The sequence below is a fragment of the Macrotis lagotis genome, chromosome 1 (genome assembly GCF_037893015.1).
Source record: "Macrotis lagotis isolate mMagLag1 chromosome 1, bilby.v1.9.chrom.fasta, whole genome shotgun sequence".
In the NCBI taxonomy this organism is placed as follows: domain Eukaryota; kingdom Metazoa; phylum Chordata; class Mammalia; order Peramelemorphia; family Peramelidae; genus Macrotis; species Macrotis lagotis.
Window position 1 is genome coordinate 442367193 of NC_133658.1, and position 23638 is coordinate 442390830.

Here is a 23638-nt window from a genome sequence, read left to right on the forward strand (position 1 = left end):
TATAATAAGCTTTTTCCAGTTTAAAAAAATAACAAAATTTTTGGTAAACATTTTAACTACTTCTAAGTGCTATCCAATTTGTTGGCTACAATAAAGCTAATTAAAAAAATAATAGAAGGCACTTTTCTATTACTTAGAAAATATGTTATCCAGAACTATTCCAAATATAACTTATAAAAGAGAAAAAGCTAGACATTTTTCCAAAAGAAAATCCAAAAAGGAAAATTCACTTGAAACTTCTAACTCAATCTCTATTTCAGATATACCAGTTCTGTATTTGGCAAAAGGAGGTATTTTCCTCTTGTGTTAAAAGTTTTACAAAGGTTGCCATGATCTGAGGTGTATCAGAAGTCCAAGGAAAGTTTTCAAGCATGAAAGGGTGATTAAGGTATATAAAAATTTACTCAAAATGTGGTAGATTCTTGCATTAGTATTTCAGTGAGAAGTTCCACCATAAAACTCAACTGTAAAATTATAAAAATGTATAATCAACACAAAATGAATTTTAACAAACTTCTTTAGTAAATAGTTATAAATTACAAATAATTTTTATAAACAAGCCTCCCCAACTTGCAATTTGTTTTAAAGTAATAACTTTATATCATACAAATAAAGAAATTTTCAAGTATGAAAAGTGCATTATTGCAATAATACTTCTTTTGCAAGTCCAAAAATCTTGTTTTGTAATAAAACTGTAAAGTGTTAAAAAAAAAAAAAGGAAAACAATCAGTGCCATCTATTCAAGAAGTCCATCATTTTCTTAAAATGCTGCTGAACAAGTTGCAGAGAAACCTTTGTTTTGTTGGAAGCAACATGTTTTGTGGAAAAGAAGCTACTTGCATTTTTCTCATTTTACATTGTATTTTCCCCTTCACATAAAGGAATTCAAACATTATAATATGGGTCTGAGGTACCATCATCCATTCTGGGCAGCTGCAACTTGCATACTTCCAAATTCCTCCTCTTCTTCATGTGTACGTTTCAAGCTACCTGAAAATTAGAATATAAACAGAATATAAAGCTGGCTTGTTGGCAGACATTCAGGTGGCAAATTAACCCAGCTATGACCTATAAAAAATTACTGTGAGATTAAAGACTTGCATGGCAGAGATGGTTTTTACAACTATTTTAAATGCTTATATGAGATACCTTTCAAAAATTGTGTTTTTTAAAATACTTTTCTTATTATTAAGTAAGTTGCTCAAGATCACTCAGCTAGGCAATTATTAAGTATCTGAGGCTGAATTTGAACTCAGGTCCTCTTAACTCTAGAGCTCTATCCACTAGGTCCCCTAGCTGCCCCTAAACTATTTTTCAAAAACTGGTTTTATAATGTTCTTTGTACTTCTGTTAGGCTACTCCAAACAAGTGATTTAAGTCAGACCTTTCTAGCAGGAAGAAATACAGAAAATCTTCCTGTATTTGGAGAAAAATATTCAATTTTAGCATTTCATTTTTTAAAAAATTATTCTGTTATATATACTACAGTATATAGTATTAGGTGCAGTTGTAATCATTAGTACCAAGAACATGTTGCATAGTTTTATAGTTGCTACTTTCAGATGAGGAATCTGCTACAAAGAAGTTTTCTGGGACATAGGCAGGCATCTTTTGAAAAAATACCCATTCCAGTCTTTTCTACAACTAACAAAAAAGCAAGAGATTTCGAGATTTCAATAAAGGAAAAACTACAGGGAATAGAACAAATTAAACAGGTGAGGAAAGGAAAGGCAGCTTCATCAGAAAATTCTTTTTTACTTATATAAAGATTGTGTTATAATAATGGGTAGGTATTAGTTCAATGGGAAGATTCAAGCATGAAAATAGTCTTGTACTTTGATAAAACATCCTCTTTATCAGCAGAAGGACCACTTAAACTACTTTTGTTTTCCAATATTCATTTTCATTTGGTGTCATATATAGTACTAGTCAGAAAATCTGAATTCTAGACCCAGGTTCCAATACTAATTATGTGATCTGTTAAACTTCTCTCATGAATTTTCTTATCCACAAAAATGAGAATTTTATAGAGAGGGGAGGTAACTAACAAACAGAAAACCAGCCTTTAGGATATAGAATAGTTACCCAATCTGCATAAAATGAGTTCTCTACTCCAATACAATCACAAATATGGGGGAAAATAAAATAAAATATTAAATAAATTAAATAAAAATTAAATAAAACTAAAATTAAAGTTCAACTACCACTTCCCCAAATCCTCAAATATTTTTCCACATGTGGAAAGAAAATAGAATAAGAAAAAAAATTTGTGGTCCAAACCTGTGATTTCATCTGCATAGAAATCTCTCAGTAGACTTTTTTCACCACTGCAGATCTGCAACTTGTTCACTACTGTAAGCCAGACCTGCCCTTTGTCAGATAGTATCACCCAAGTATCAACCAAAGTGACTTTTATCTTTTCTCACTATATCACATTTTTTCCTCAAGAAATTATATCAAATGAAAATGAATTATTGAAGAATATATTTTAATATCCTAGCACAATGAGAGCTTGGCAGAAATTAATTTAGAAATAAACATACCAGGTATGGAAGAGAAATACATTTAAAAAACTTTAAAAGAAATTGTATTTCAGGAGTTCTTAACATTTTGGTAACTTTCAAAATAATTGCTTTTGGGTTTGTAACATAAGAAACCTTGGCCAATTGAGTAATCAAATTAATTAGGTGGCTAAATGTTTTCCTTAGTCAACTCTAACATAAGGCATTGATGTATATATCTTACATTTATAATTTTTTGTAACGATTCACTAATGAATTATTTAAACCTGAAAGTTAACAACTGCTTAGTGCTGGGCCCAAGTGAAGAAAAATACCAGTTTTCATCACCTTCCCTGTGAGCTCAAGACAAAATTCTCACCTGTAGTACCAGACTGAACAGATAATGATCTTTCCAGATGCAGCGGTGACATCATCTGTATTGTTAATTTTGCTAGATAAATGGCCTCATATTCCTATTTGAACAAAAAAATTATTGTAAATATTAATTATGACTTCTTTCATGTAAAACACATTCAATGAATCCTCCATTTATTTATTTATTTATTCATAGAACTCTTTTGAATCCTCCATTTAAAATGAGGCTAGGTTTTATAGTTGCTAAAAATGATTATAGAATTGCAAATAGCATCACACTATTTAATAATTTGGTGACTAACAAATCAAGGAGGTAGTACTGAGCTAGTGATCAGCACAGTAATGAGATGAGCTAAGTTCTACAACTGTATTCTCCATTTTTTCAGTTAGCTGTCTATATGAAGTTAAGCATCTATGAGGATTCTGTAAAATGGAGATAACACCTGTCCTACCTTTTTCTTTTTTTCCTTTTTTTCAGGTTTTTTTTTCTTTTTGCAAGGCAAATGGGGTTAAGTGGCTTGCCCAAGGTCACACAGCTAGGTAATTATTAAGTGTCTGAGACCAGATTTGAACCCAGGTACTCCTGACTCCAGGGCTGGTGCTTTATCCACTGTGCCACCTAGCTGCCCCTGTCCTACCTTTTTCACAGGATTATTAAAAGGAACAAATGAAATACTATGATACACACTAATTAAATGCTACTAATTAGTATGGCACAATTGGCAGCAAAAATCAACACTGGCTTTGCAATTTCTTAAAATCAAGTATGTTTTATTTAATCAAGTATTTTAAGTATCTATATATGCCAATAAGTGCTAAGAAGACAAAGACAAAAGTGAAGCAGTTCCTGCACTCAAGCAGCAAAGGGGACAATATATACATACATACATACATACATACATACATACATACATACATACAGGACTACAAATACAATTAGTACAAGTTAGCCTTAGGGAAGACACAAGCAATTAAGGTAATAGGAAAGGGCCTCACATAGAGAATAGTGCTTAAAATGAGAATAAAAGAATCCAGAAATTGATTGCAAGCCTTCCTGGCATTGAAGACAGCAAATACAAAAGCACAGAGTTTGCAGGAAGTAGGCTTTTACAGACTGAACTGTGGACATGGGTAAAGACTAGGGGAAAAAATAGGCAGGGCTATGTTGTGAAGAGCTTTAAATGGCAGAGGAATTTACATTTTTAATAAGGAGTCAAGTTTATTAAAGGGGAATTGGGGGGAGGGAGGTTTGACATAGTCTCTGTGGAGGATAGATTCAAAGCTTGACATAGCCTCTGTGCAGAATAGATTCAAATCAAAAGATACCAAGTAGTAAACTATTGCAATAGTTCAAGTAAGAGGCAGTAAGGATCTGAAATAAAGTGAAGGTTTGTGTGAATAGAGAGCAGTTGGATATGAGAAATATGGAGGTGACAAGATTTGGCAAAAGACTAGACAATTGACATGAAGAAGTGAGAAATTTAGGATAATAGTGAGATAATGAACCTGGGTAAACAGATGAATGCTGATGCTTTTAAAGGAAACAGGGTAATTTGGAAGAGAGATGACTTGAGAGGAATGCTGTTGAACTTAGTTTTAGGATACATTGAGTTTGAGATGTTTGCAGGACATCCAGTTTGAAAAGCCAATGTATGAAATTGAAAGTCTGAGAGATGAAGGATGCAAGATATTTGAACATATTTTATATACATACTTTAATTTGCATCTTGGCAGTGCCATTAAGATTTAAGGCAATGATTACTCTTAAATTTTTTAAATCTTAATAGTATTTTTCTCCAATTACAGATCACACTCTCTTAAATGTAGGACTTTTGCAAACCTGTAGCTTGGTTCTCTTTTCTCTCTATGGTCTTAGTGACCTCATCAGCTTTCATTGTTTTAATGATCATATTTATGTATCTAGTATAGTACTATATCACTAACTGCTTTTTGTATAGTTCAAACTAGATAAATCAAAGAATCCAGTAAAACAAAACTTACCTCTTCTTTCAGATCTCCCCTTTACAAAATCTTTCCTATACTCCTTGATTTCCCTCATGCTACATATTTTGTTATTGCATCTACCTCTTCTCTACTCACCTAGCTACTTACCTTATGTCAGACTCTCATTACCTCTCACTTGGTATATTGCAATGGCTTCCTAACTATCCCTGCCTTAAGTTTCTTGCTTGTATGTAGCTTTTAAAATGATTTTTTGAAGTGCAGATCTGGGGCAGCTAAGTGGCACAGTAGATGGAGCACTGGCCCTGGAGTCAGGAGGACCTGAGTTCAAATCCAGCCTCAGACACTTAATGATTGCCTAGCTGGGTGACCTTGGACAAGTCACTCTTAAACCCCCATTGCCTTAAATTAAAAAAAAAGTGCACATCTATCTCCTATTCAACAAACCACATTTCCTGTAGAATAAAATATGAATAATTTTTTTCCACTTTTTATGCCCTTTGGAACTTTTATAATTTGTATAAAAAGCACATCTTTCCAGTCTCAATATATTACTCACCTTACTATATAGTAAGTATATATGAAACTTCATTTCCCGACCTTGCTTTTTGCATTGACTGTCCTATTGCCTGGAATGTACTCTCTTCTCTGCTCTATCTCTAAGAATCCCTTACTTTTTTATACTCATTTCAAGCATTATTTCTCCAAAAAGCCTTGTCTGATTCTGATTCTCTGTCTGCAAGTAAAATCTTTACTGTATATTTCTTTTGAATATGTTTAAACATATATTAAAATATATGCTATCACAGGGATTGTTTTGTTCTTGTGGGGTTTTTGTCTTTGTATCACAGCAATGTCTAGCACATATTAGAGATATTTAATAAATTCTTTTTGATTGCTGGAGAAGTGATATTTAATAAATTCTTTTTGATTGCTGGAGAAGTTAACTGTAAATCAGTAAAATTGGTAGTGTATCACATTTTTTGTCTAGTGCTCTCTAATTCTTTTATACAGAGTGATTTTAAAAGAACTGACGATGAGTGAAGTGAGCTAAAAACTTATAAATTTTTTTAAGTCTGAAAACTTTTTAGGATTGAAATGAGAGCAGTAGAGAGGAAAAGTGGAAAAAATAAGAGCTATATAAGAAAGAACTGGAAAAGGAATCAACAGCTTGGCATGAGAAATACCTTAATCAAGAAACAAACTGAAAATTATGATGGGAACTCAAGATAGCATGTCGTATCAACACACTGGGATAGCAGCAACAAAGTGAAATTCTCTTTTCAAAGTCACACAAACAAGTCTCCGAACATTTTTTGATCACCTATTCCTATCAATAAAAAAAATTTCTGATCATGTACTTGCACTGAGTATATTTCCTTATTTATTAATTACATATGCTACTGTAGTAAATATTGTATACACTATAAAATCTTCACAAAAATAGAAATTCTTAAAATGATATAAAGATGAAATAATATTTGATCCAAGGGTCAAACTGAGTAGGGAAGTGACATGGTCAGAGCTGTAACCTAAGTAAATAATCTTGGTACCTGTGTATATGGGGTAAAGTGAAGAGGAGAAGGCTGTGAGGCAAGAGGACTGAACCAATTTGGGAGACTATTGCTGGAGTCCAGAAGAGAGGTGGTGATTGTATGAGCAAAAACAAGAGGGTAAGTATGAAAACTGACTCCCTGAGTGCCTATAAGATTGGTAGTGTCCATGAGAGTTATAGGGAAATATGATACATGAGCGAGTATATCTATGATTAAGATCACAATACGGCAATGCCTGTTCATCCTACCTAACTCATTCTGACCCACTCAAAATGAAAGGTGGGAGTAAGGCTCTCACTTGCCTCTGCTTTCCAATGGGAATGTACCACTGCCAGAAGGTAATCTGGCAGTGTATTCTGTTAACAGCATTTGCAGATTGGTTAATTTAAATTATAGTTTTCCTAATACCTTGAAACTCATCTCTGAAAAAAAAGACTGGAAAAATTTAAACAGCAAAAAAGCAAGGATGGAGTGGGTGTGTGCTAAGGGATAAGGGTAAATGTGGTTGTATAAAAGACAAGCTGTCTGTTCGCCCTCCCAATGGTTGATAACAAGATTTGGATCATTCTCATCCTAGAAACCAATAATATAGACTACTCCAGTGTAATAAGTACTACATATATCATCTCCATTTTATAAGAGTTTCCTAGAGGAAAAACCTGAGCCCAGGGTCACATGGTTATTTAAGTGCAATAGGAAGCTAGGTATTTTGACTCTCAGTCAAGCACTTTTTTTTCCATTCTACTATCTGGTCTGCTCAAAACTATATATTATTTTTTTAAGTTGTTTTTTTTTTTAAGTTTTTGCAAGGCAATTGGGTTAAGTGGCTTGCCCAAGGCCACACAGCTAGGTAATTATTAAGTGTCTGAGGCCAGATTTGAACTTGGGTACTCCTGACTCCAAGGGCCGGTGCTCTATCCACTGCGCCACCTAGCTGCCCCCCAAAACTATATATTATTAAATAAGAATTTGTCTAATCCTGCTATTTTCATTATTATTATTATTATTTGTTCCTATAATATTCGAGGTTAATTTCTAAGATTCTGGGTAGCTTAAATATCAAATGCCTCTGAGCTACTTCTCTCATCTTTAAACATTTAAAAAAGGTTTTAAAAAAATTTTTGAATACCTCTTGTCTTATAACAAGGAATTAAAAGAATAGATCAACAAAACTAAACAACACATGAACAAGTTATACACCCACAATCAGTATCTCACCTCAACAAAAAAAGGGGAGGGAGACACATTTTCTTATCTTTATAAAGGATAAGTTTTGGTTACTTTAAGTTCTTAGTATTCAGTTTTGGTTAAAAAAATATTTTTAAATTGGTATCATTGTAATAAGAATTATTGATAAAATAACATAATTTAAGATTTAATAAGAGTCTCAATAACCATCTAATCTAAACCATACCCTGTGAATACCCAATGTAACACAGCTAACTCTAGAATTAAGTTTCTTCTGACATTAACTCTAAATTGACCTCTTTGCAAAATCTACTTTCTACATGATAGTTTTTCAAATATTTGAACACAATTTTCAGATTTCTCTGAATCTTCTAATGCAGGCTAAATACCTCCTTGATATTCTCCACCCCCCCCCCAGTTTAACTGGCACCTCATTTGTCATGAACTTAGGGCATTTCTCCAAATTGGTTTCTCCTTGTGGACATTTGCCAGCTTATCAATTTCTTCAACTATGGCATCTAAAAGTGAACATTATACTCCAAAAAGGTCTGATGAAAGCAGAATAAAGAAAGAATACCAACTATTTCCTATAAATTATGCTTTTCTTAATGCAGCCCCTAAAAATCTGACACTTCACACTAAGTCATATTGATTGATTTTGCTCCCAAATCTTTTTTCAGACAAAACATAATTCTAACTTCAACTTCTAGCTGTGAATTTTTTTGTGCTTTTATATTTTTTCCTGATTTCATTTTATTATATTTAGCCCAATATTTTAGCTTGTTAATATATCTCTTTGGGGGCCACTAGGTGGCGCAGTGGATTAAAAAAACCCAAAATACATCTCTCTGGATTCCACTGTGTTAACTATCACTTTCAGCATATTTGGTAAACATGCCAACTAGGCTTTTATTCAAGTAATGAAATTGTTAAACATTTATAAAAAAAAATAGTCTAAGAAAAGTTATAACAATCTTAGTCCTGGTCAAAGAAACTGATCATAAATTTAAATGCAGGTAGGTGATCAATAACTGTGATAGCACTACTACCATTATAGACCCAATATTATGACAAAATTTTGCTAAAAGTCTAAACTGAATACTTTCTTAAGAGGCTTCCTCTTAACACACTAGCAAATAAACAGATTTTTTTTTTATATTTTTGCAAGGCAAATGGGATTAAGTGACTTGCCCAAGGCCACACAGCTAGGTAATTATTAAGTGTCTGAGACCAGATTTGAACTCAGGTACTCCTGACTCCAGGGCTGGTGCTCTATCCACTGCGCCACCTAGCTGCTCCTCAACAGATCATTTTAAAGTACCTACTATATGCCATTTAGTTAGAAAGAAAGCATTTATTAAATGATTATCTATTAGATACTGTGTTAAATACTGGGTATATAAGTACATAAAAGGAATCAATCTCTATTTGCAAAGTATTTACACCTATAATTATTCTTTAATTCCAGTCATTCAAGTTGTTCTAAATCTATATAACTGCATTACTGTTTAGTTTACAGCCATTTATTGATGATGATGGTGATGTTTGTCCTTCATCCTCAAAGAAGACCATGACATCAGGGAGGTGATGCCATGACAAGCACATGAACTGGATTTGAGTGACAGGGGGCTATACTAAGTCACCAGTCTCACTTTCTCCCCAGAACCATCCAGGTCCAGTTACCAGATATGGATCAGGATGACTGAAGTTGGTCCTGAATGCAACAGGTCAATCAGAATTAAGTGATTTGTCAAGGTCACATAGCCAGTTAGTGTCAATTGTCTGAGGCTGGATTTGAATTCCCATATTCCTGACTCCAAGGCCAGTGCTCTATCCATTGCACCCACTAGTCACCCACATCTATCTACAATAGAATAGGGATGACACTATAGTATTTTGGTACAGCAAATTAGTGAGATAAAATAGTACTTTAAAGATCTTACAATCAAACACAGTATTCAAGTTGTAGCTATAACTACATTGGCAATCTTACCTAATTAAAGCAAATACCTAAATGAAGAGGAGTCATAGTAATTACCTGAAGCTGATGGACAAATCCAGCATTAGGATTAATACAGAACCTTCTTTCTTGAACATATGTAAATGCCTCCCTTAAAATAAAAAAAGTTAAAAGATGTACCTGTAAGTGTTGTGGATTCATAAGTCTTTCAGAAATACTGCTTTATAAAATAAAAAAAAATCACTGCTGAGAGGTATAGTGATAAAACAGAGAAATCAATGGATAGGATATTAAGCAGGATCTGAGTTCAAATCCTATTACGACAATTACAAGCTATGTTAATACTAAGTACAACACAGTCTCTCTAAGTCTTAGTCCTCTCATTTGTAAAACACGGTTAATTCAACTTATACTATTTCACTGGATTGTTATGAAGAAACTTCCTACACTAAATATCTCTAAGACCAGTATTCATTTATATTCACATCACATTCTATCTAGACAGAAGATTCTGAAAATTTATCTTATGATATTTACACTTTGGGACATAACCAATGTGGAAATTCATCTTAATTGACCATACATATATTACAAGGGTTTTTCTCTTTCTTCTTTCTTTTTTGAGGGTAGGGTGGAAGAGAGAAGGGTTATGACAGGCTTCCAAGAAAGATGAAAAGAACAGAAGATGAGAAGGAACCACAGACAAGCAGGCAGGCTTTAATAGTTATGTGTTGAATTTATTCAATACTTAAAAAACAAAACAAGTGCTATATAGTAGAAATTTGCAATTTCCTAGACAAATCAACGAATTTTAATCCACAATGTAAATAATGGAAATGTTCATTTTATTTGGTGTTTATCAAATTCAGAATAAATTTTTTTGAAATTTATCTTGACTGAGAAAAATTAGCTACCTATATTTAAATTTTAAAAGAAGTTAACCCTAAGTTCACAGGAAGAAAAAATATAACCAGAGTTTAAAATGTATCAAATGCAAAACATTAGGTCACCAAATTTTTTAAAAATCTATCTGTCCAGTACTGGTGTGGCATACAAAGAGTTTCCATATTTTTTTTCTTCTCTTTTTGATGTAAATTTAAATGGCAACATTAAAAGTTCTCCTAACAATCTTACTCCTGTCTGATCATAAATTTAAATGTAAGTAGGTGATCAATAACTATGACAGCACTACTCCTACCAAATAGACCCAATATTATGACAAAGTTCCTTTCTATTAAAAGTCTAAACTGAATACTTTCTTACCTGTATTTCACTCCAAATGTTTCCATAATGTATGCAATAACTAAGGCAGCACTGAAAAGAAAAATACTTTTAAGATAATCAATCAAAATTATTCATGAATTAAATACTTTACACAAAGGGACAGCCTAATACCTTCTGGAAATTCCTGCATTTCCATGGACAAGAACTTTTCCTGAAAAACAAGAATTTTTACATTCTAACAGATATATCTGAATCATTAACTAATTAAATATACTAATCATTTCATAAATATAATTCACAAAAGTCCCTCTCTTTAAAAAGGTTTCTAAAAGAAACACATACTTCTTTAAAGATTTTATTTAAGAATTCAAATCTTTTTTATTTAAGAATTCAAAAGCCTCTTCAATCCATTATTTGTATGAATTTATATAATTAGGATTTTAAAAAAAATCCAAAACATTTTCTGGTATAGGGAGCCACCATGAGGAATTTCTACCAAAGCAAATCAATAGCTTCTGTGCATAATAATATAATTAAATCATGATAATGCAGCACTAGACTTGCAGCATATAGAAGTAAAACTTTTTTTAGGCTGTATACATCAACAAAATTCTATGAAGACAGTTTAAAAAGCTCAGAAAATAGTAATAATCTATACTGAAAAATCTCCAGTCTTGTATAAATGGTATAAACTTGCCATATCTTGATTTCTAAATCAGTAACTAAACAATTCAGATGTTTTAAAAATTCTTTGAATCCTTTCCACGAATAATAAAAATTAACTAAGAAAAGAAAAGAAAATTTACCTCCTGTTTGTAAACTTCCATCAATAAATTCTTTAGTCTGAAGATAAAAAAAAAATAGGTTGCTAAAAGAAAATAATTAAGATTTATAAAAAAATCATATAGAACTGAAAATAGTTGAAGATACACAGGTTTTAAAAATAAAGTTGCAGAATTTTTCATTTTCAAGCATTTAACTTGTGTGTGTGTGTGTGTGTGTGTGTGTGTGTGTGTGTGTTCAAGGTAGTGAGGTTAAGTGACTTGCCCAAGATCACACATCAAGGTAATTATTAAGTGTCTGAGGCTGGATTTGAATTCAGATCCTTCTGACTTCAGGGCCATGCTCTATCCAGTTTGCCACCTAGCTGCCCCTTAACAATTATATTTTAAATATCTTTTTTGGTTTTTTTGCAAGGCAATGGGGTTAAGTGGCTTGCCAAAGGCCACACAGCTAGGTAATTATTAAGTGTCTGAGGCCGGATTTGAACTCAGGTACTCCTGACTCCAAGGCTGGTGCTCTATCCACTGCACCACCTAGCTGCCCCACAACAATTATATCTTAAAGTAATTGATGAAGGCTAACTTTGTTCACTTGACAATTAAATTCTACCAAACTAAACAACTATTGAATGACAGTGTCCCCAAAAGACAATCCATAAAATATTTATTTTAAATTTTATATATATATATATATATATATATATACACACACACACACACACACACACACACACACACACACACACACACACACACACACATATTTTGGTTTTTGCAAGGCAAAGGAGGTTAAGTGGCTTGCTCAAGGCCACACAGCTAGGTAATTATTAGGTTGTCTGAGACCGGATTTGAACCCAGGTACTCCTGACTCCAAAGCTGGTACTTTATCCAATACACCACCTAGCCGCCCCTATTTTAAATATATTTTTTAAAAAATCAAGTATTACCAGCATCTCTAGGGAATGAGTTAATGAAGTTATATAAATTTTCCTTATAGCTAAAGACAATGAAGAAGTGGTGAGTAAAAAAGCTGTTTGCCATATGTTACAAAAAAGAAATTCTGAAGGATTACCAGAGCACAAAAATGTCATCAAAGAAATGCACAAGTGAAAAAGATGACCCAGTTCAATGAGCAAGGGAACCAAATAAGTCTACATGACGAAATTCCCTCTTCCAATGAAGTAGTTGCCTCCAGATCACTTTATAAAGAGGTTAAATGATATGTTCAGAGTCACACTCCCAGTATGTCAAGAGGTGAGACACGAATTGAGCTCTTCCTGGCTCCCAAATCAGTATTCTATTCATTCTGCCACAGTTATTCATCAAATATCATGGTCAGTCATTTAACAAGTGTTTATCAGGTATCTATTATGTGTACTAAGTACTGTGTTTTATAATAAGAAAAATATATTTGGTTTTGGATTTTATCATTTTAAAAATTTATGATATGCTGCATTTAACTGTAGATAATGTGACAAATAAAGCTAAATAGCTATGGCCCCAGCAAAGGTCCTCTCAGGCTCTTGACCATTTGCGTCTACTTCATGAATGAAATATATGAAGGGAAATGACTCCGTAGGCAGTAGAACATATCTGATATAAATGAGTCAAAGGTTTCAGCTTTCTTCAAAAGATTGCTACTGATGTTCTCTGATTCATAAATACCCTTCATGACACATATGATTTCTATAACATTAAGGCAAAATAGGTTGAAGAACTTTGTTAGATTGTACCCACTCTTCTGTTTCCTATATAAGGTGTTATGGAAAATTTATTCCAATATTTAAGAATTTTTATCACTGTTATTAGATTACAATACTATTTTTATTTTTTTTTAAAATCAGGTCTCCCTCTCTCACCCAAACCAGAACTATCACTCATAGACCTAATCTCTGCTAATTGTCATGGAAGCTATTACTTGCTCTATTTCCAAGCTGAAATGGTTCCTATTTTCCTTATACAGCTTGGTGGGTCCCTATTTTTTTTTTTAGGTTTTTGCAAGGCAAATGGGGTTAAGTGGCTTGTCCAAGGCCACACAGCTAGGCAATTATTAAGTGTCTGAGACCGGATCTGAACCCAGGTACTCCTGACTCCAAGGCCGGTGCTTTATCCACTATGCCACCTAGCTGCCCTGGTGGGTCCCTATTCTAAAGGCTCACTAATGGTGCTGGACTTAATTTGGACACTCAATCAGCTTTCACCCACTGCAAGACTAAATAATCTACTAATCTTAGCTTCCCTAATAGCAGGGTTTGCAATGCCTTTATATGAAGCTATATTGCAATACTTCTGAAAAATTAAGCCTGTTTTAACAACCCCTCTATAATGTTCAGAAACCAAGAATACTAAAAACTACATCTTTGATGTTAGAGGCATTTCAAAGCACTACCTGAATGCTGAACCAATTTCCTCATGAAAACTCTTATATGATACCCTGTGTCTACAGGTTGAATCAATGAGTCAACAGGTAGTTGTCAAGAGGATGTTAAAAATTTCTCAGATATTTTGCTCATGGTGAATAATACTACCATTGTCTGGCATTAGAAAAATTATCCTGTCAGTGATGTGCCTTTTAGAATAGGCACAGGGATGCCATTAAGAGGCTGAGATCTAAAATGACTCTGTCCAGAGACACTGCAGAGTTAACCTAATATCTAAAGTGCTTTTACTAAGGTACGTTGATGATCTGAGATATAACTAGCCCATTCAAGACTACTGAAACAGATTACAAAATGAAAGCTCTCAGCCTCTGGGAAAATACTAATATAGCAAAATAAATCTATGAACATTACTTAAATTTGCCATTATGTCAAAGATATGCTTTTTTCTGTGACTTCATCAATAAGTCAATCAAATAACAAGCATTTATTAAATGTTAAATGTATGCATGCAATATGCTAAGTTCTGAGAAAAAAAAAGACAAAAATAGCCTCTGCCCTCGAGGAACTTAGATTCTAGTGGAGAAGACAGTTTGTCAAAAAATGTTGAGAGGTCAAGAAGTATGAAAATTAAGATAATTAGGTTTAGCAATTTGGCAATTTTAGAGATCAGTTTCTATAGAATAAAGAGGTTGGAAGTCAGACTAAAGAGAATTAAGAAGAGACTGAGAGGAAAGGAAGTAGAGTAGAGTATTTTATGTACTTAATTACAAATATATTGTCTAACCCTACTGGGATTTATTGAGAGTCCTGGTGTTATGTGTCACCTCCATTTTTGATAAACACATCACCTATGTTTTTATTCAAGTTATAGATAAAAATATTAAAAGTACAATATCTATACTTTTTTTACTTTATTTTTCTTGAGGTTTCTTTTTCGGGGGGAGAGTCTATGGGTTTTTTTTATAGCAAGACTATTATGAAAATGATCTGCATTACTACACATTTTTAATTTATATCAAATAATTTGCTTTTTCAATGAGGCAGGGTTGGGTGGGAAGAAGGGAGAGAATTTAGGAACTCAAAGTTTTAAAAATGAATGCTAAAGCTTATTTTTTATATGTAGAAAAATGTATATATATATATGTGTGTGTGTGTGTGTGTATGTACACACATATACATATATGTTCAGTTAAAAAAAGTACAATGCTTAGTACAGATCTTTGGGACCTATCTCAAGATACTAAAATTAAGACAACCAGAGTTGTCATATAATTTGGATTCAGACTTAATTTTTTAGGTGTATTCAATGTGAAACAATCAAACTGTATTACCAGTTAGCCTACATATTATTAATACATGATTATGATATAACTCTCACAAAGAGGTTCATACTTGGCAAAGTAATTAAGGATTTTGCACAACTGGTAATATTCCAGCTAAACTGGAGCCATCTCTTAGATGATAATGATGTTTGTCCTTCTTTCTCAAAGAAAACCAAGACATCAGGGAGGTAATGCCATGATAAGCACATGAATTGGATTTGAGTAAAGAGGTGCTGTGCTAAGTCAAAAGCCCCACTTCCTCCTCCAGAGTCATCTGGGTCCACTGGCCAGATATGAGTCAAGACAACTGGAGATGACCCTGGATGCGAGGCAATCAGGACTGAGCAATTTTGCTCAAAGTCACACAGCTTGTTAAGAGTCAAAGCACCAGCCTTGGAGTCAGGAGTACCTGGGTTCAAATCCGGTCTCAGACACTTAATAATTGCCTAGCTGTGTGGCCTTGGGCAAGCCACTTAACCCCGTTTGCCTTGCAAAAAAAAAAAATCTAAAAAAAAGAGTCAAGTGTCTTAGGGGCAGCTAGGTGGCGCAGTGGATAAAGCACTGGCCTTGGAGTCAGTAGTACCTGGGTTCAAATCCGGTCTCAGACACTTAATAATTACCTAGCTGTGTGGCCTTAGGCAAGCTACTTAATCCCAATGCCTTGCAAAAACCTTAAAAAAGTCAAGTGTCTGAGACCAGATTAGAACTCCCATCCTCCTGACTCAGAGGTTAATGCTTTATCCACTGTGCTACCTATATAACCCTATCTCCATATCAAAATACTATAGTAGATGGATGTGGGTAACTAAGGGGTACAGTGGATAAAGCAATAACTCTGAAGTCAGGAACACAGGAGTTAAAATCCAGCTTCAGACACCTGACCCCAACTAGCTGTGTGACCTTGAGCAAGTCCCTTAACCCTGATTGCCTCCTTGCATTCAGGACCATCTCTAGTCATCCTGATTCATATCTGGCCACTGGACCCAGATAGCTCTGGAGGAGAAAGTGAGACTGGAGACTTAGCCCAGCACCCCTCATTCAAACCTGATGTGCTTGACATGGATCACCAATCTGAGGTCATGGTCTTCTTAAAGAATGAAAGATAAATCCTTAAAGAATGAAGTATCATCTGTACTAGAGAAGGGAATATCCACACCAATGAGTTTATAGGTCTGATATGCCTAAATACCTAGCATAATCCTTGGCACAGAGTAGAAGTTTGATAATACTTGCTGACTGATTAATCCATCTAAAAATCAAAAGGGGAAAATCACAGTATATCTTTGTTTTCTTGAGTAGGCCAACCTTAAAAAGTGAATATAAATTGACTTTTATAAAATGTTTATAAATGTACCAATATATTTTAGTAATCAGTATAATTCAAATATTCGAGGAAAGTTTGAAAAAAGGTACTATAACCCTCATAACTACAGAAATATGAATTATTATTATTATCAGATTTCTCTAGAAAGGTAGATTATTTTCTTAGACAAACTGTAGAGTTACATTCAAAACTAAGTTACAGTAAGAGTCAATTGTGATACATACATACCATTGGGAAAAAACGTATTATATTTTCAACTGGATTATCTGCAATATCCAGTACCAAATACCTGAAAGTGAAATAAACAATTTAGAATTAAATTATCTTTTTTGAAAAGGAACAATAAACAGTTAATACTGAACATTTCTTAACTGTAAAATATATTAGAGTTTAACTATAAAAATGTAAAGAATACAAAATTTAACAGGAATATAATCAATATTCAGTATTCATATTAGCTCATATTGCTTCATACTCTCAAAGAATTCTTTTTTTAATCTGTACAAACATATGATAAACAATATCATTTGCATTTTATAGAAGGAAAATCAAATGATACATGAAAGTTAAATATCTTAGGCAAGTTAAAAAAATTTGAAAAAATATTTCTCTTTGATCTCAAGTCCTTAGCATGACCTCTTATAAGAAACATCCTAATAAAACTTGATTATTTATTGCCACTTTATTTTGTAACCACAGGTCACAGCATATTAGAATGCTCTTAACATATGCTTGTTGACAGGACACTTCCCAAATTTGAGGAGCAGGAAGAAGTAATATAGACCAGTTCTCTGTCAAAGCTGTTTTGCAAAATCCTAAAATATGCACCAGACCAATTTTTGCCTGGGAGGAAAAAAAAAATCACAATGGGCAAATATTCCAGCCTGGGTCATTCATTATAGGCAAACAGAAAAAATATCTGAGAATACTAAGTAAGGTAAGGGGTCTAGGCAGTGGAAACCAAGCCTTTCGGAACAGAAACTGAATTAGAATCTATGTATTAGGCAAGAAAAGGGTCAGGAAGGAAGGACGATAGGATAGAATTCAGAGAGCAGTACAGCACTGTTGCTTAATCCTAGACATGAATTAAGAGGGAGGGTGGCAGTTTAGCAAAAGAACAGGCATCAGGCTATGAACTGAGCAAGAAACAAGTTCAGAAGCAAGTGGTAATTCTGTGACTCTGACCTCAAGAGCACAGTAAAGTCTCAAAAACAATCCCCAGCCTAGTCTGAAACCTGAAAGGGAGAGCTCAGATCAAGGAATAACCTACAATTCTTTCTGTCTCTCTGTCTCTGTCTCTGTCTCTCTCTCTCTCTCTGAAGTTCCTCAGTTTTCCAGCTAGCTTACAAAGACTGGGGACAATACTGATAGCAGCAGTCTACTGGAGCTCCAATCAGGGGTAGTTCCACAATGATGTTGCTTAGGCCCAAACACAAGTTAGCTTGTAAACTCAGACCAGAAAAGTAGTGATCAGACTTTGTTCTGGATCAGATCATTCTGGGCACAGTGAAAGCTGGCCTAGGTAGCCCTCAAGATCCTTGAAGAATATAGCTGTCGATATCTGAAGAAAACAGCAGAAGCCATTAGAATACAAAAGAGGGCCATGCAAGACCCAAACATTATTTCCACAAGTGTGCAATGCCCTAACATAAAAACCTGAATTTAGGAAGCAAAACTGGAAGAATGAGTAAAAAAAAAAAAAAATCCCTTCATAAAGAGCTATTATAGTAATAGGAATGTCCAATTTATAAGCCTTAAAAAAAGAGGATAACTTTGAAATATATTGAATCAAAGACTCAAATAAAAATACAGCTTGTGCACAATTTCAACTAAAATTCTGGGAAGAAATCAATCAAGAACATGTATAACTATAGCAATATTTGCTGTCTTGGAATGGGGAGGGGGAGAGAAATTTGGAACTCAAAGTCTTATAAAAAACATGCTAAAAACTTCATGTATTTGGAAAAAAATAAAATACTATTTATAAAAAAAGGGATTAAAGCAAGATATTTAAAAAAGTGAAGACTTTACAAATGAGAACTCTAGAGGAAAGAAGAGAAAAAAAGAGCTATGCTGGAAAGGACTTGCAAAAAAGATTAACAGTTTAACACAAAAAGCACAAATCCTAACCTAAGCAAAAAAAGTGCTTGAAAATTTGCATGGACCAAGTATATTAGGTTGATAACTCTTTGAGAAAATGAGAAATATTAAAATAAAGATAAAATATTTTAAAAAAAGAAGAAATATAGGGTAACTGATATGGAAAACAGATTGTAAGATAACTGCCCAGGTAGCTTATAATCAAAAAAGCAAAGTGAAAACAAAGACTCCATCAGTCAATACCTCCTGAAATAAAGCCTACAGTAAAAATTTCCAGAAATATCATAAAACAAATCCACGACTTATAGGTCAAAGAAAAAAAGATTTCAGGTCTCAAGGTGTCACAGAATTATATAAGATTCAGCAGCCACTACTATAAATAACCAAGTCTGAAATATGATATTCCCAAAGATAAGATTGTAGGTTTATAACAAAAAAAAATTTATCCATCTCTAACTTAAAAACTGAGATCATCAATGAAATGATCAGCCACAATTTCAAAGGGCTCATGATGACATTACCTATCTCTTAACTTAGGATGCAGACTGAGATTTCAGTGGGGGTTTTTTGGATGTGGTCAATGTGGTAGTTTAGCTTGACTGTATATTTGTAATAAAAGGTGTTTTCTTTTTTTAAATTTAATGACAGGAAGAATTGATAAGGAGAAAAATGAAGACTTGTCAATTGAAATTAGATTTAAAATTAGAATTAAAACTAGATTTAAAGATGATTATTCAACGAATGTTTCTAATATACAACTTCCATATTTAATTTTCATTCTAAATATGTAAAGAAGACTATGCTTTCTTGACACATACAAAAATGGGATATTAACTATTTCCATGAAACAAACAGGAATATATTTGGAAAAAATATTATCTGCAAGTAATCATTGAAGAAAAATGCTAAGGTCAGTAATCTTCAAACTTCTAAATATTTAAATACATTTTAAACTACTCATCTCTTATCTAGAGGCAGAAAATTACCAGATCCTCCTGAAGTCAGAAGAATAAGCATCCTGAAATGTCATTCTTATCTTTCAATTATTGGTTGTTTTTGTAAATACCACTATCTGCCCACTAGGACACCCAGCAGTTCCCAAACCCTTTTAAGTGTTTTTACTTCTAAGGACAATCTAAGAAGAGTGTGCAATGAAATCCTAAGCTTTCACCTTCAGTTTCAGATTGCTACTTGTTCTTTCCAGCTTGACTTTCTATCCACATGTTCTAAAGGAAAAAAAAAGAAAAGGGTAGAAGGGAAAAAGAAAGACAGAGGACTCTCAAGGCCCAGATAATGAGTTTGGGCTGCTGTACTACTCTGGAACTCTTTTTCATTGCCATCTTAAGAGTTCAGCATGCCTTGATTTCTTTTCTGTGAGCAAAATAAATTTGAGAACTAAAGTTCTAAAGGGAAAAAAAAGACAAGGTTCATGATACCAAGAATAAAAAGTACGTCCTACCTCTAGAGGTAAGAAGGTGAGGTTCAGTTTGAGAGCATTTTACTCACATTCAAAGATCTCAGGGTGACTGGAAAAAGAGTCTGCGCACTTGAGAGGGAAGTTTATAATGGCCCAAAAATACACACACACACAAACACACACACACACACACAATCACACAGAAATACACACAGACACACACAAATAAAATGAATAAGTAATTTGCCATGAAATGAAATCTACCTAAGAGATCACCTACTGAAAATCTGTCAAACCTCCCTCCTCTTATTTCAGAGGTGAGAGACTTAGGGTGTATAGAATGTCAGACATAGTAATACTGCTCATTTTTGCTTTTTTCCTTTCTTTTTTAACCTGTTAGAAGGTCTTTGGGCAAACATGAGAAATAAATAAATAAATAAATGAAAGCAAGACATCGCTAAAAAATTTTTTTAATTTGCCAAATGAGATGCAAAAGGACTACTAAAAAAAGGCATTGTAAAATATAAGATCAGTGTTATACTAAGTATTCTTAATGATTTTATACTTAAATGCTACAGCAACTAATTTATGAAACAATGATATTTTGAAATTACCTCTTAAGGGTAATATTATTAAATGTATTTATTTCTTTTTACTGGAATATAAAGTTGTTCTTAAGAAATCTGGCAATTTATTTAAATGATGAATGACCTTAAATCCTGGGATACTGAAAGGAAGCTCTGAGTCCTAGGAATTTGCTAACAATGATGCACATTAAGTAAAAAGAGTACAACATAAAATGCTATTTCATAAAATAAATTATTTAGGTTAAGACACTCTATTAATTAATTTATCTTACACTTTGGTAAACCTAAATTATAAATGATCTTGATTTTAAAATCACCTGGCACAAGTCATTTTCTATGAAACCAAAGGGAAGGCCATTCAATAAGACTTCATACCAACAACCACCACCACAAAAAGCTTTTATTAAGATTTTCTGATGACTAGTACCTGATATTTTGAATCACAGTTCCCAACTCTTCCCCACCCCAAATTACACCTACACATATTTCTTACCTAAATAATTGTTGAAAGTTTGGTTTAATAAAGTTTGCTTCAATGTTTTGTCTTATGCATATTACATGGGTTATTCCATGTTTCTGTAGTATAGGTAGCTGTAAAAAAAGTATAGAAGTTTAAAATATGAAATGTCTTCTTAAACACATTTTAATAACATACTAAAATCCTCAGAAAGAATAGGAAGTTCTCATGCTCTGTGTTGTTTGTGTGTGTGTTTGCCTGCACTGGTGTTGGGGGTGCTTTAGAGAACTTACTGTACACCAACACCAATTGTCACTAACAGGCTGTTAAATCCAAAAGTTCTTGGAATAACATTGCTCCCCCAGACCAATGCATCTCTACTTCTAGTTCAACCCCTGCAGAAAATGTCCAAGGAACAATTTGTTCCTCTTTGGTGCTAGAACCCCAACTTCATCAGCAGCCTGAAGGACATGGAAAAGAAAATCTCATCACCAAAGTCCTTGGCATTTTCAAATGGTTCAATATTAGATACAGATATGGTTCTGTCAATGGTAATGACATTAAAAAGAGTATGTATTACGACTTGCTTTGCTGTTGAATAATAGGGATAACCAGACTTTTCCGTCTGATTTGCAGTTAAAAACTTTTATTCATTGTCTTTCATCATTAGAATGTGAGATTCTTAAAGCTGGGGCTGACTTACTTTTTCAATTATATACCTTGTGTTTTGCATATAGTAAGCATTTAATAAATATTTTTTATTTATTCACAACAGAGAAACCAGAAGTGGTGATCATAGTAACATAGTTTAGAATTACTAGAATACAATTTTCAAACAATTAAAATATATTTTGAGTGCTTTCATCTGTACAGATGATGTGCATAAAACTAAATTTCTGAGCTGATGAGACCTTATTTTTACAAATTGAGTCTCACCACAAGGGATTTTCCAAACTTTTTCATCCCTTCTCAAACCTCCCATCATCTTTCCTTCCTTCCTTCCACCCTCAATTGAAAACTCTGCCTCTTATTTCACCGAAAAAGAAAAATGAGACCATTAGATAAAAACTAACTCTTCTCTTCTGTTCCTCCTTATACATCACTCACATGCCTTTTGCCACTATTTAAATCCTCCTTCACCTCTATCTCACAATTAAGAGGAAGCCTCTTTCCCATACCAGCAAACTTTTCTATATTAGCAAATGATTCTCTAGAACAGATTGCCCCCTCTTTCATGCCGACTCTCTCAATAGTCATCAGTATTTTCTAGGCTACTGGCTGCTTTCCAGTCTACTAAAACCTACAAATATTTTCATGTCTCAAAAAACTCACTTGATTCCATCTAACTCTACTGAAATATCCTAAATTTCTCCTGCCTCCTGACTAAACTCCTACTTCCCTTTCCTCTTACTCTTTAATTAGCTTCCAACCTCAAAATTCAACTGAAACTGCCCTCTCTATAAAGTCACCAATAATTTCTCAATTGACATATCTAATGACATTTTCTTGATCTCCAACACTTTTGATATCTCTGCAGCCTCTCATGCTCTCAATTACCCTCTCCTTCTGGAAACTCTTTTCTCATCAGGTTTTCCTGACACTATATTCTCCAGATTTTTCTCCTACCTGTGTGACCACTCCTCCTATTTGGTAGTTGACCCAGGTCATGCCCACTAACAATGAATATTTTGGATGCCCTCCAAAGGTTGTCCTGAGCACTTTTCTCCCTCAATACTATTTCACTTGGTGATCTCAGTCATCCAATAGATTTAATAGTCATCTCTTTGCTGATGATTCTCAGATCTATATATCCAATTCCAGCTTCTATACTGACCTCCAATTCTCTCATCTCCCACTGCAATATGTTGTAGATATATTAAAATTAAAATGTCTAAAACATTGTCTTTTCTCCAAGACTACTTTATTTCTAACTTTCCCATCACCATCAAGGGTACCACCATCTTCCAAGTCATCCAGGCTTGAAATCTAGGTATCATCCTTAATTCCTTACTTTTCTCTTTCCTCCCCCCTCAATCCCAATATCCAACCTGTTGCCAAGGTCTGAGGAGTCTACCTTCATTTTTCTTATAGACTCTTCTCCTTTTTAGTACTGATAAAAACCCTGATGCCCTTCCTCATCAACTCAGCTGAACTACTGCAAAAGTCTCCTGGTTAACCTCCTGCTGTCTTAAGTCTCTATTCTAATCCATCCTTCACTCAGCTGTCAAATTCATTGTCTAACTACAATCGCAAATTTCAGTGACTATTACTTCTAAAATCAAATACAAAATCCTGTTTGAATTTTTTAATCCTGTTACTACCTACTTAACATCTTATTTCCCTCCACATACTCTGCAATCCAGTGATACAGAACTCTCCTTGCTCTTCCTAACACAAGATTCTCTCTCCCAACTCCAGGCATTTTCCTCCTTCATATTTTACTTGTGGTTTCCTTCAAATTCTAATTAAAATGACACCTTCTACAAGAAGTCTTTCCCTCTT

The 23638-nt window shown here is 33.7% G+C and overlaps 1 protein-coding gene across 2 annotated transcripts in view; it reads right to left on the minus strand.

Annotated features, from left to right (window-relative positions):
- Positions 1 to 26: 26 nt before the first annotated feature.
- The window catches only part of STYX (serine/threonine/tyrosine interacting protein), a 52673-nt gene continuing 29061 nt past the window's right edge, over positions 27 to 23638 (minus strand). For both annotated transcript variants that reach the window (XM_074213344.1, XM_074213343.1), the window contains 8 exons: positions 21173 to 21270; positions 16804 to 16864; positions 11573 to 11609; positions 10938 to 10977; positions 10806 to 10856; positions 9621 to 9693; positions 2881 to 2974; positions 27 to 990 (listed from right to left, as the gene is read on the minus strand). In XM_074213344.1, the coding sequence (XP_074069445.1) occupies positions 917 to 990; positions 2881 to 2974; positions 9621 to 9693; positions 10806 to 10856; positions 10938 to 10977; positions 11573 to 11609; positions 16804 to 16864; positions 21173 to 21270 (528 nt within the window). In that variant the 3' untranslated portion in view covers positions 27 to 916. The remainder of the gene's footprint in view (positions 991 to 2880; positions 2975 to 9620; positions 9694 to 10805; positions 10857 to 10937; positions 10978 to 11572; positions 11610 to 16803; positions 16865 to 21172; positions 21271 to 23638) is intronic.